At 43.3% G+C, this 12500-nt stretch overlaps 1 protein-coding gene and 1 non-coding gene across 3 annotated transcripts in view; one reads left to right on the plus strand and one right to left on the minus strand.

Moving 5' to 3' along the window:
• Positions 1 to 4682: 4682 nt before the first annotated feature.
• Positions 4683 to 4869, plus strand: LOC119882054. The gene has a single exon (XR_005440449.1). It is a non-coding gene; the product is annotated as a U2 spliceosomal RNA (small nuclear RNA).
• A 1281-nt stretch (positions 4870 to 6150) lies between these two features.
• The window catches only part of LOC119882053 (heterogeneous nuclear ribonucleoprotein L-like), a 13684-nt gene continuing 7334 nt past the window's right edge, over positions 6151 to 12500 (minus strand). Inside the window, exons 7-14 of one of the 2 annotated variants that reach the window (XM_038692070.1) lie at positions 10487 to 10519; positions 9772 to 9843; positions 9255 to 9502; positions 8544 to 8665; positions 8085 to 8286; positions 7828 to 7885; positions 7501 to 7611; positions 6151 to 6756 (exon numbers count right to left, since the gene is read on the minus strand). In XM_038692070.1, coding sequence (XP_038547998.1) covers positions 6698 to 6756; positions 7501 to 7611; positions 7828 to 7885; positions 8085 to 8286; positions 8544 to 8665; positions 9255 to 9502; positions 9772 to 9843; positions 10487 to 10519 — 905 coding nt within the window. In that variant the 3' untranslated portion in view covers positions 6151 to 6697. The remainder of the gene's footprint in view (positions 6757 to 7500; positions 7612 to 7827; positions 7886 to 8084; positions 8287 to 8543; positions 8666 to 9254; positions 9503 to 9771; positions 9844 to 10486; positions 10520 to 12500) is intronic. The other variant, XM_038692071.1, reaches the window with a different exon arrangement.

Here is a 12500-nt window from a genome sequence, read left to right on the forward strand (position 1 = left end):
TTGTTATTGCGGAAAAATTATTGCGACAGTTATCATTATTGTTTTATTGTCCAGCCCTACACTATGCCAATAGTGAAAAAGCATTTAACATCAAACATTAGTGTAAACAGGAACCCTCAAGGCTCCAGGCCTGAAACATCTGCCATCCATGATAGTTCTGGGAAACAACAGGGGCTCATTCATTACCAGGGCCAGCCCAAACTCTGCCGCAAGTGTGGTGAGAATGGGCACCTGGCAGAAGCGTGCCAGCAGATCATTTGTGGTAAATGTAGAGAAATTGGGCATACTTTCGAGGAATGCACCAATGGCAGAAAGTGCAATCTTTGTGGAGAAACAAACCACCTCTTCAGAGATCGCCCTAAGTCATTTGCCAACAAATTAAAGGCAGCAAAGCCAAAGGAAAAGACACAAAATGGCGGACAAGACGAAGCAGTTAGAGAGCTAATTGAAGAGGCTGGGCTGGAGAATTCAAATCTCCCGCCAAATCCTGTGATTGGAGGAGAAGGACCAGTAGAGGCGGGAGAAGGGGAGGGGCCTGCAGCTGCCCCACAAGTGGAGAACAGGGAAGAAGCAGTGGCAGTGCAGGCAGAAGGCGGAGCTAGCTCAGTGACTGGCTCAGAACAAAAATTTGGCCAGTCACAGAGTGATAGCGAGGATGTCCCCTCCCCAATGCTCAGCCGGCCAAGAGACTAATTTCAGAATTGTCTTCTGAGTCTCCTGGAGCCTCGGAAAAGAGGGGAAGAGCTGAGAGCTACTCAGACAGTTCCTGTGGAGGAGCCCAGAGTCTTCCCCTCCAATTCGCCTAATGAAGTCTCTTTTTTAACTATAGCTCTGCAATCAACCCCTAAGGACTCAAAGCTCAATGCAACCCTGCGTCAGAGGCCAACTCCTAGAGTCCGAAAGGGAAATGGAGCTCAACCCCCCGTCATCTCTCACCCATGAGAATGAAGGAGAGCTCCATTCACAAGAAATCCATAACTGCTTTAAACATTTGAAATCCCCCCTTTTTTTTAGTCTTTTAAGATGTCATACCTGCAAATTTTAACCATACTCATGACACTCACCTTCCAACTATCAAGTCGAGAGTTAGAGCCCAGATTGTTTTATCCTTTCTTAACTCTTTTAAGTCTGACTGTTTTTAATACAGGAATGCGGCCTACCATTTTTAAAACACTACAGAGAATGGGAGGAGTTATGGCCACAAACGTCGATATGGAGCGGCTCAAATGAAAACAAAATGATGGATGGCCATTTTAATAAAAAACCCTCTATCTTGGTGAAGGGCAGCACTGTGGTGAGAGATGGTCGGCACTTTTAACACACTTGACTTTTATGGGGAAGGATTTTAACGTCTTAAATATTTATGGCTTTAATGACAAGACGACAGGTATGACCTTTTAGAAGACTTGCAGCCCCACATGCTAGGCAGGGCACCTTTAGTTGTAGGGGGGGATTTTAATTGTATTTCAAGCAGGAACGATAGGAGAAGAATAGGGGACGATTTTAAAGTGGACAAGACTTCAGTTTTACTTCAAAGCATATGCCTGATTTTAGACTTGTGGACTGTTTTAAAACCATGCATCCCAGAGAGGAGGGCTTCACCTGGTTCAGTAGTGATGGCACCCGAGCCTCTCGCATAGACTACATTTTATCACGTGATTGCCCACCAACCGATGCTAGATTGGAACCTGTTTTCTTTTCTGATCACGCAATTCGCAACACGCAAAAGAGGGACAACAGACGCGTGTTGGGACTGCAGAAACGGCTTCAGAGGTATTTTAAACTAATCCAACATGGAATGGATTTTAATGAAGAGATAAAAACAAATTAAAACAGAGATGTCGGTTTTAGCAGAAATTAATAGCAAAGGTGTGATTTTAAGAAGCAAGGAAAGGGAAATAGAGGAAGGAGAGAAGTGCACAAGATATTTTTTTAAGAAAATCGTAAATAAAGGGGGGGCCATGTTGAGACTTAAAAAAGAAAACGGTGCACAGCTGACACAACAGAGGAAATCAAAGAAACTGTCGAACATTTTTACCATGAACTGTACGCAGAAAAAACTGTTAACGGGGACACCATGAACGAAGTTTTAAAATCCATTGACCAAGCAACAAACGACAACGTGCTTTTAACCCAAGATTTTACGATACCTGAATTAAACAAATGCATCAAATCTTTTAAGATAGGGAAGTCGCCGGGAGAAGACGGGCTTCCCTTGGAATTTTATCTGACATTTTGGGACATTTTAGCACCAGACTTGCTTGCTGTTTTTATGGATTTTGAACAAATGGACCGACTTCCTGACAGCTTTAGAGTAGGGATAGTGACTCTCCTTCACAAAGACAAAGACAAGACACTTGAAAAATTGGAGACCTATCACACTCTTAAATTTTGACTGTAAACTTTTTAGTAAACTATTAGCCTCACGCATGTCCTTGTTTTTAGAAGATCTGATTCACCCGGATCAAGCCTGTGCCGTCCCGGGGAGGAAGATCACCGACAGCCTCGTACTGATCCGAGATACCATCTGTTACGCGAGAGACAGAAACATTCGGCTAGTAGTCCTGAATTTAGATTTTAAGAAAGCCTTTGATCGGGTCTCGCACCAGTACCTTTTCCAGGTACTGCAAAAAATGGGGTTCCCGAGAAGGTTTATAGCCTGGGTGGGACTGCTGTACCGGGAGATCAACAGCAAATTCATTGTTACGGGCATCTGACAAGAGCAGTGGATATAAACTGCGGTGTCCGTCAGGGTTGTCCGTTATCTGCCCTCCTCTACGTTATCTGTATAGAACCACTGGCACAGACCTTGAGAAGGGACCAACGAATCCATGGGGTAGGAGTCCCAGGGAGCGGGGACTCGAGACAAAATGTATTTTATATATGGACGACATCAACATTTTATGCACTGACCTTTTATCTGTCAACAGGACGCTGGACTTGACTGACTGGTTCGGACAGGCCTCTGGGTCAAAGCTGAACAGAAGCAAGACCCAAGCCCATTTTTATGGACCGTGGACAGCGACTGAGACGACAGGACTCCCCCTGACTGTGACCCAGACTGACCAAAAAATACTTGGGATCAGGTTTGATAGGGAGGGGGAGGGGAAAACAAATTGGGCAGACATAGTAGGGAAAGTCAGGCAGAGACTAGGGTACTGGACACTTAGAGGACTGACTTTAGAAGGAAAGGTTTTAATCATCAAAGCAGTGATTTTACCTGTGCTTTTACTCATCAGTTCTGTTTTTATCCCGCCTAGGAGAGTGATCTTAGACCTGGAACGAGCCATCTTTTATTTTTTGTGGGGCTCCAAGTGGGAAAGACTGAGACGAAGCGTGATGAAGAAGCCAAAGGAGAAAGGAGGAAAAGGATGCCAGACCTGCACTTGTTCCTAGGAAGCAGATACACAGCACTACACATCGCAACCGCCACAGCCCCATCCAGAAACCCCAAGACCGCAGCAATGACACGGTTCTGGATGGGGTCCTACCTCAGAAAACTTAAGATCTTACCCACAAGTCTCAAAGTACCAGTGTCTTTTAACCTGCCACCAGCCTATGCTTTTATCCAGTCATTTTTAAGGCATTTAACCTTGAGCAGGAGGAGTTGCAGGTTTTAACCACTCACGCTCTCTCATTTCTGTTGTGCAGCGGGAACCAGTGAGTCCAGTGCGTGGGCTTGCATTCGGCGAGTCCTCGACAGTTGGCGCAACGTGAACCATCCAGCACTTCCAAACAGACTCCGGGACCTGTCATGGATGGTGGCTCATGAGATCCTCCCAGTCAGGTCCGTAATGCACTCCCGGGGCATGTCGGCGCACTCAACTTGCCCCCGACCAGGTTGTGGCGCGCCTGAGTCGGTAAGGCATCTGCTCTGGGAGTGCAGCGCTGCCGTAGAACAGTGGGCAACGGCCGGCTCCTTGCAATTCCCGTACTTGCCAGCAAGGGAGGTCCTCACACCACAGCTGGTGCTGTACGGGGTGAGCCAAGGAAATCAGATACCAGCACGTACATTTGCCAAACAGTGGCTCACCCTAGCCGCCATCAAAGACGCCATATGGACCTCCAGAAACTTGCTGGCAAGAAAGCACATGCAGATCCCCCCGTGGCTGTGATCCGGATGGCCGCAGCAACGGTCCAAACGGCCAGAGCTGCAGGCGGCGGGCCTAGGACACAGCCACAAAGAAGAATCGCCTCTGTGCCCATTCGGACGGAGGAGCCGGAGCCACACAAGGAAAGTTCAAGGCAGCGGCGGCCTGACCCTCCGGGTGAGGTTGGTGGGAAGGAGCTACAGGGTGAGGGTCTCTCTGAGCGCCTGGACAAGATCCGAGAGACCAAATCTGTTTGGGGGAGCTGAATGAGTTCCCCTTTGATAGGGACTCACTACACTCCTGCACAACAGTGGACTTGGAGAAGAGCTTTTATTATCCATTTATTTTTTGTGAGTTTTATTTTAACAAATGCACTCCGCTTTGAAGACATTTTAACAGAGACACTCACTGACATGGACAAGCTGAAAACCATTTTATACCTTTAATTTATGACGTTATCTGTAATGCATTTTAAACACTTTTTTTTAAATGTTGTTTTACAGAGAACATTTATCTATTTATTGACGTGTTGTATTTTAAAAGGGTAACTTGGAATTGACATGTTATGAATCATGTTTGAATTGAGTGTCAATAACTTTTTCTCAAAAAAAAAAAAAACATCAAATCTGTTCTTATCAGTTTAATATCTGATACGTCTCCTACCCGGGGACCATATATTAAATTGATTTTTGGAGCAGGGAGATGGAATAGGGGCTTGCTCCGTCCACTCCACGCATCGACCTGGTATTGCAGTATCTCCAGGACCGGTGCACCCCCCACTCTGTGTTCAATGACAATGTTATATTATTAGACTGGTAACTCAGAGTAATGACTGTAACAACTGAACAGTACTGCAAGGTTTGCATTACAACCTTGTGTTTGTGCAGCAGTCCAGAAATGTAACAGAAGTTTAAACGGACTCCTTCTATTCAATGACATTAATTTATAATTGTATGCAAAGAACATTATTTCCGATACAGTACGGTGTAAGTGACGCTCATTTTAACTACTTTATGTTGGTAAACACCTAAAAGAGCTTCAGAGGTTACGTGCAAAAAAAATGATTAATATGATGAAAGAATTTGGCCATCATATAAGGTTTTAATTCTGAGTCACATTTGCATGTTATTTAGTTACAAAATAAATGCATCTGTAACCTGTAAGTTATTTGAAAAAAAAGGATAATTAAATTACAGTAGAAAATGTTCATTACATTTGAATATTTTCTTGTCTTCCCAACAATGCTAATCAAGAACACAGATGAGAATGATTTTGATCAGCAGTGAACATGCTAAAAGCCAATTCTCTTAGCCACCACTTACAATACATTAGCTTTAAGTTCTGTCCTCTGTTATTTAAGCGGCTGAGAAATAAAATACGAAAACATTTGTTTTCCTGTCAGATTCCTGTAAATTGCTTTATTTGATTGTTTTGTTTAGCTTCACTGCATTTAAATTGAAATTCAGTATGATTATCCGGCTAGCTTCTTCGGCAAAAATGAAAATCCACGTTTGTTTCTCAGCCTGCTTTCCCCTGACATATCAAAATAAAGGAAAAGACACTGCCCACATGTGTGCACCTCATTTTCAGTTACCCAAACTATTTTGGCCGTTAGTCACAGGAAGAGAGAGCTGTGTAGTTTGTCACCAGACTGTACGTACAAATCTCACACCTAGGACTCAGTTCCTGTATTGTTTTTGTTAAATGCTTTAACACTTGGAGACTAGACTCTCATTGTGCCAACTCCTTCCAAATATCCTACTTCTGGTTGTGAGAGACTCTCCGTGCTCACCTCTGAAATAACATGTTGCAAACATCTCCGCAAGATGAATTCAATGGATCAACTTTAAAAAAAAGTTTGTGTGGCATTTCTGCTTCATTTGATAAATTATTTGACGGGGAGAGAGAAAGAGAGGGGCGGCATGATCTTCATCATCAAGTGAACTTTCAAATGTCTCTGCAATTAAACTTGAGAAAGAAAGCACAATGTGTGTAGTTGATGTGTTCCAGGATCTCTCCAAAACAGAAACACAAAATAATGAATTCAGGACAACTCAACTTTAAATTGATTATTTTTTATTTTCTTAGAACAAAACAATTCTCCATCTGCATTTCAGATACGGAGACGCAGAACTGAATAGGTAGCAATTAAAACAACACAAAAAGAGAAAAAAACAAAAACAACAAAAACAAGTGAGCTATAATAAAAGTTCCAAAAGACAAATCTTTTACAAAACCATGTTGTCCACTGCCACTGAGCCACCGGAGCTTAAAACCAATTCACCCAAATATGCCTTCTCACACGTCAGGTTACTGTATAAGCATAATACAAAAAGTAAAAAGGACAACTTAATATCGAACACACACGGGTACTGATGGGGCATAAATATCAAAAATGTTAAATGCCTGTTCGCATTTGTTAAATCTGCTTTAAATACCAAATATGAGGAGTTTAACTTCAGGGATTAATTATATTATAGAAAGGTATTCACTGTATTTGAAAAATCAAATTTTCCCCAGGTGTGTTGCAAGCAAGTCATGGTCAAAGTACCAGTGAACATGGGAATGGTGGACCAGTCGTCATCTTCCTGGCTACAAGGGTGCGCTCAGTTGGCGTGCTGAACGGTGGAGAAGCACAGTTTGAGGGTGTAAGGGTAAGGACCGGCTAGAGAGACAGAGAAGAGAGCGAAATCAGGCAAAGATAAACATGACCCAAATAATTATGATAATAATAATAATGTTTACGTCGCTTTTTAAATTCCACTTGTTTTGGGGTTTATTTATGCAAGTAAAGACGAATGCTTACAATAAAAAAGTGAACATGTAGTTAACGCAACATGGCTTCCAACTCAATTACAATAGTCCCATTTAACTGTATGCAGTTATGTTGTAGTTATTTGAAATGACTAAAACTTAGAAACAGGAAGGCGTCTGAGAAGATGGCATGTGCGACCCCTGAACCAGAAGGAGAGCCGGAAATGTGATGCTACCAAGCGACCAATCACAGGTCTTGCGGTCTGGGTCTAAGAAAACATAAATGGCTTTCTGGCTGTTAAGACGGTATCAGAGACAGCAGCGATCATTCTTTTGAATTAGGTCAATGTAAAGGGCCCAGGCAAAACTTCGGAACCCGGCTCAGCTTTCAACAACACTTAAATTTTACAAGGCGCTGCAGTGGCCAATCAAATACGTGTGAAGACACAGTAACATGGACGCAGTTTGTCATCTTCGAGGTGGAGGATAACCGTCGCTGTAACAACATTCCCGAGTAGTATGATCTATAATGTCCTTAACCTTCAAAGTATGAGTGTGTTACTCAAATCAGAGACTCAGTTTCAAGGTACCTGAAACAGTCTGAATTCCTGATCACCACCACAAGAGGCTCATGGGAGCAGTGTCTTACACATACCTGCGTTTTTCATCTGATAGTGGTTCATCATGGCCAGGGCCTCCATGGCATCGTTGATGGACTCCCACTCTAGCAGACCTGAAGCACTGCGGTCACTGGGAGCTGCACCACCTGGTGGTTAGAGGTCAAAATTACAAAATTGGTTTGTCCATCTCGAGTTTGACCACTACGTTACATTTCTTGATTTGGGTTGCCATGGCACTTCTGAAAAGTGCATTTGTTGCTTTTCTTTCTATTTGAGAGATTCCAGATGTAACAGCAGCCATGTTTGATGTTAACTATAATTATAACAAATATATATCAATAAGCAGAATCAAATCAGCTTACTCTTTCCTGTGAACATTTTGACGTTGACGGGACTCTTAACACCAATCTCATCACAAATCTGTAAAAGAAAACATTATTATTAGGGACTGCAATAGCACTCTCAATGCTTGTATTCTCAACATCAAAAGCTTACAATAGTTATTTTTTGTACATTTATAAATACTTTAATTGGTCACAAACACATTCTAATGCAATTAGCAGCAATACGTTAAAATACTCTCCTCCAAACACACACCCACGTCCCTCTTTCTACAGACCTGAGAGAAAATCTCTGGCGTGACGTCTGGCTGGGCGTTGAAGAAGTGCAACACGTTGCTCGGGTGCTGGATGCGGTTTTTGGCCGCTTGTTCTGGCGACGTGAACCGGTTGTTCCTAGAGCCGTGGAAGTCCTTGAAACTGCTCGTACCATCTTCCAGCTCATAGCACTGACCAGGTACGATGGCTTGCTGCTTTGACACGCTGCAGGGAGGAATGGTTATACGTTTAAAAATATTAATAAATATAAAAAATAACCCCACACATTTCTTAAATTTCTGATGCCCTACAAAGGGTTAGGAGATGTTCATGGGTGTGCAGAGCCTTGCCAATTTAGTTCTTGCTGCACATCCACATCACTAGAATAGCACTAACTTGTCTCATTGGCACAAGGTTTCAGTAGATCCAATACTCTTGAAGCTTCCTACTTTAATTTCTAGAAGTGGACAGGTTTAACTCACCACACATTCATTCTCTGTGCAAAGAGAAAGTTGTTGTTGAGGTGAGTGATGGCGCGGTCCACTGCGTAGCAGTCTCCCATTTCCACCATGGCCGCCCCAGGCTTACTCTTCATGAACTTCACCTGTGGAATGCATAGACCAGTTTTATTGCAACCTGCCCCGTAAGAGACATAGAACATTCACTTGTACACAAATTGTGTTTATCGATACACGCCAAGTAAATATTTACTTCCAAAATGCAGCAAATGAAGCCCCAACTATGTCACATGACAAAACAGATCCACTTTTTAAACACCGTTTTAAAAAGCCAACTGTTAAGAGTTGTTTTCAGTTCATAATCCTTTGTTTTAGTCTTTTACATTTAGACATCCTTTCAACTTCAGACTGTTGATTTGCTTCTTTCTCGTGCATATTCTGCACAATGTTTACACTTGTATACATTTTCTGCATATTACACGACCTTTAGGGGCTAAATTGTGCATTTTCTCTGCACAAAGTAAAATGATACGGGTGTTATTTTGTATCCTGTGATTGTAGGCAAGGCCGTCATTTATCTGCTTACACAGCCCGTCTTTCACACGGATGTTTGCCTTTTCAAAAACTTTAATTATTAAAAATAATAAAACCTTGGGGAGTCAGCAAATTAGATTGTGCAGACAGCATCTCCATCCCCTTCACAGCAATAATACACATCTACTGTCAGACACTGACCCGCTCTACATTCCCATAGAGACAAAAGATATTGAAGACACGGTCGGCGTTCATCTTGACGGGGTCCAATCCGTACACCATGACAACTGGAGACTCCGCATGGCCACCGTACTCGCCAGGAGGAGGGGGAGGAGGTCCGTAGCCTGGCCCGTAGCTTCTTCCTCCACGCCCTCTCATTGGTGGACCCATACGACGACCCTCATATGGTGGGGACCCGTAGCTCTCGTCATAGCCGTGGTAACCACCTCCTGAAGAACGAGGCAGAGACCAGCGAGTGAGACACTCATCAAGTAAGGCGAGGTCCATTCAAAGAACAATTTATCTAGAAAACTTCACTGCTGGAGAAAGATATTTGGTCCCTATATGACACAGCACTGTTAGCTGCCACTGTGGGGAGGACCCATTTACTTTTTTATACTCCAGACGTTTTCAGAGTACACAGGAGCACAGTATTTTGTATTTTGTACAAGTATGTTTGAGTGTGTTTTCTGGTTCCCCAGTGGCGTGAGAGCCTTACCGTACTCTGGAGGGTGGTCGCCCAGCAGAGCAGGCTGTCTCTGGCGCTTGTTGGGGTTGGCATTTACATCATCTATGAAAACAGGAAGACAAAAGAAGAAGAGAAAGGTAGAAGGGAAAAAAAAAAAAAAAAGGTAACTGGTAAATATGACAGACAGGAAACAAAACTGGCTGCAATCTTTACAAGACATCGTGACGGCTGCGCATTTAAGATATGATATCATGGTAAACTGACATTTTGATGCCAAAATCTGCCTCCAATTTCACACCATTAACTAGATGAATAATTTGTCCAGTGCTTGATAAAGTTACCTTAACAGTACTCGAGAAAGACGCATGCATTTCAAGATTGATTCATCTTGCCTGCAAGTGCCATACCAGCACATATACACCCCCCCTCCCCCAGTAACACTCCAGGCTACATCAAACAAACCAAGTAGCTAAAATGATCTCAGTGATCAACCTTGGTCTGTATTCAAATTAACTGAAGGAAATGGGGGAGGGAGGACATGAAAGTAACAGATGGCAAGACTGGTTTTAGGTTGTAGTAAATAAGCCTGAAACAAGCCCTTTTAATTTAGAAACATCCACAATGGGAAACCCACAGTACATAAGATAGAACAGGGGGAAATGGCAAACATGAGGGGGATGCTGATGATCTAGTAAGGATCACAAATGGCTACATTTAAAAATAAAGTTTGTACGCTCACACACACCTGCATTGCTCCCATTGCCATCTGCATCACCATCTGTACAGGTACACAATAATCATACACAATCAGAATGGAAGCCAGGTTAATCAAAACGTACATTATTTTCCTGGGCAAATGTAAAGTTATCCCAGTTAAATGTCAAGAGAGTGCAGTAAAAAAAATCACTCATGACAAAGCGGACTGTTTCAGGATAAATGCAGACATAAATTGGCTTAAATAAATTGAAATGCGGATGGCTTGGTACCTCTGCAGGTGACCAACCAGGCTCATGCAGCTTCTACAAGCAATTTGGCAACCAAAATAGCAAAAGCGGCATGGAAATTTTGGGACCCCATCAGCCGCTGTGGCTGGTGCGTGAAGAGCTCTCCTGGCTGTCCAGGTATATGACGTTTTTTAATAAAACAAAAACAGGATTGGTCATGGGTCAAGCACATCCTACATGATTTGATATTAAGTTCACACCCTTTCTCCAGATTAAAAACATAATTTAATTCCCCAAGAAACTATCACACAAGTCCAGGAAACCACACATAAATGACATTCCCAGTGGCTATAAACTGCCAACAGAGGGAACGAAGAGGACATACAGGCGAACAGACACACAGTAGGTTTGAGTGACATTAGATATGCAGGCTCCGACAGAACCACAACCACCACCCTCTTCCAGAAAGAGAAAGTTTAACCCCGTTTATGAGGAAAAAAAATAAAAATAAAACACATCGGGTTATGTCAGTCTTGTGTGGCGATGTTGAGTGCTGGGCTTTTGCGCCATGTGGTGCTGTGCAGTTATGTTTCACTTACTGCAATCTTTACAAACAGAGGGAGGAGGATATTTGCTGCAGTAGTTCCACCACTCTCCACTCATTTCATTTCATCCCATACTCTTATCCTTTTCCTCTTTTGGGGAGGGAAACAAGTCTCCACGTCAGGATCGATTCCTGGTTTTGAAACGCCCATTGGTGGGTTGGTTGACCATTTGGCTGGCGTTTCCATCCTTTTTGTAATAGTCCGCTTAGTGCCCACTGGTAGGCTGCCATAGAGCACATTTCTGTTGGGAAGCTGGCTCCTCTTAGCCGCAAATTGCCAAACCTGCATCACATGGAAGGCGTTACACAGGTTCTAGAGACTTTAAAAGTATTAAAGTAGAGAGAAAAAAAAAAAAAGGGCACAAAAAAAAAAAAAAGAGGGATAGCTAAACAGGGATGCATGTAGTAAGAAAAGAGGGAGGAAAAGATGGAAGAGATGGGGAGAAAGAGCGAGAGAGAAAAGCTGAATTCCATGTGGAAGGAAACACATAAGGGGTAAAATCAAAAATGGGCCTGACTGGGCTCTCAGTGTGCTGGATGGTGTTGTCAGCAGTGTCTTCATCAGTTGTCTTGTGTTGACTCCAATGTGACTGGCTACAGCTTGATTCGAAGGTGTGAGTCGTCTATTGGATCAGTCGGTACAGCGTCAGCAAGTGTCGGAGAGAGTGTGTAGCTTGAGTGTTTTTGTTTTCGTGTCAACAAGTGTGACGAGAAACGTAGCCCAAAACAGTACAGGAAGGGCCGAGGCGTTTTGGGGGGGGAAAAAAAAAAAAAAATTGGGTCGACTGGTTAGTATCAGTATGCATCATCTGTTGTACTGTCACTACCCTCTGTTTGGGTGGATGCTGTGTCTTCTCTGGTATCAGTCTCCATCTGGTGTAGACAGTGGGGGATTTGTAGATGCAAGCTTTGGCCTGTTTCAGTGTGTCATTCGCTTGTGTCTCAAAATGGGTAAGAAAAGGGGAAGGAGAGAGGGGTAGGGACCAAGTGTAGCTCAGTGCCCAAAACTCCCCACCCTCTAGAAGTGTGCGTTGTCTTCGTGGCTCTTGTGCTGGAATGCAGAGATGAGGAATGAGTGCCATATCAGTCCTACATCGTCATGTTGAATGGGTGGTGTCTTGTTGTTTCCCCCCGTGTATCTCAGGGGACATTTGGCCCTCTGTATGATAGTGGTTGTGTCCTCAATGAAGAAGTGGATACTTGAGATGGTG

The sequence above is a fragment of the Micropterus salmoides genome, unplaced genomic scaffold (assembly GCF_014851395.1).
Source record: "Micropterus salmoides isolate LMB-PRFRI ecotype aquatic unplaced genomic scaffold, ASM1485139v1 Ms_hic_scaffold_2866, whole genome shotgun sequence".
In the NCBI taxonomy this organism is placed as follows: Eukaryota; Metazoa; Chordata; class Actinopteri; order Centrarchiformes; family Centrarchidae; genus Micropterus; species Micropterus salmoides.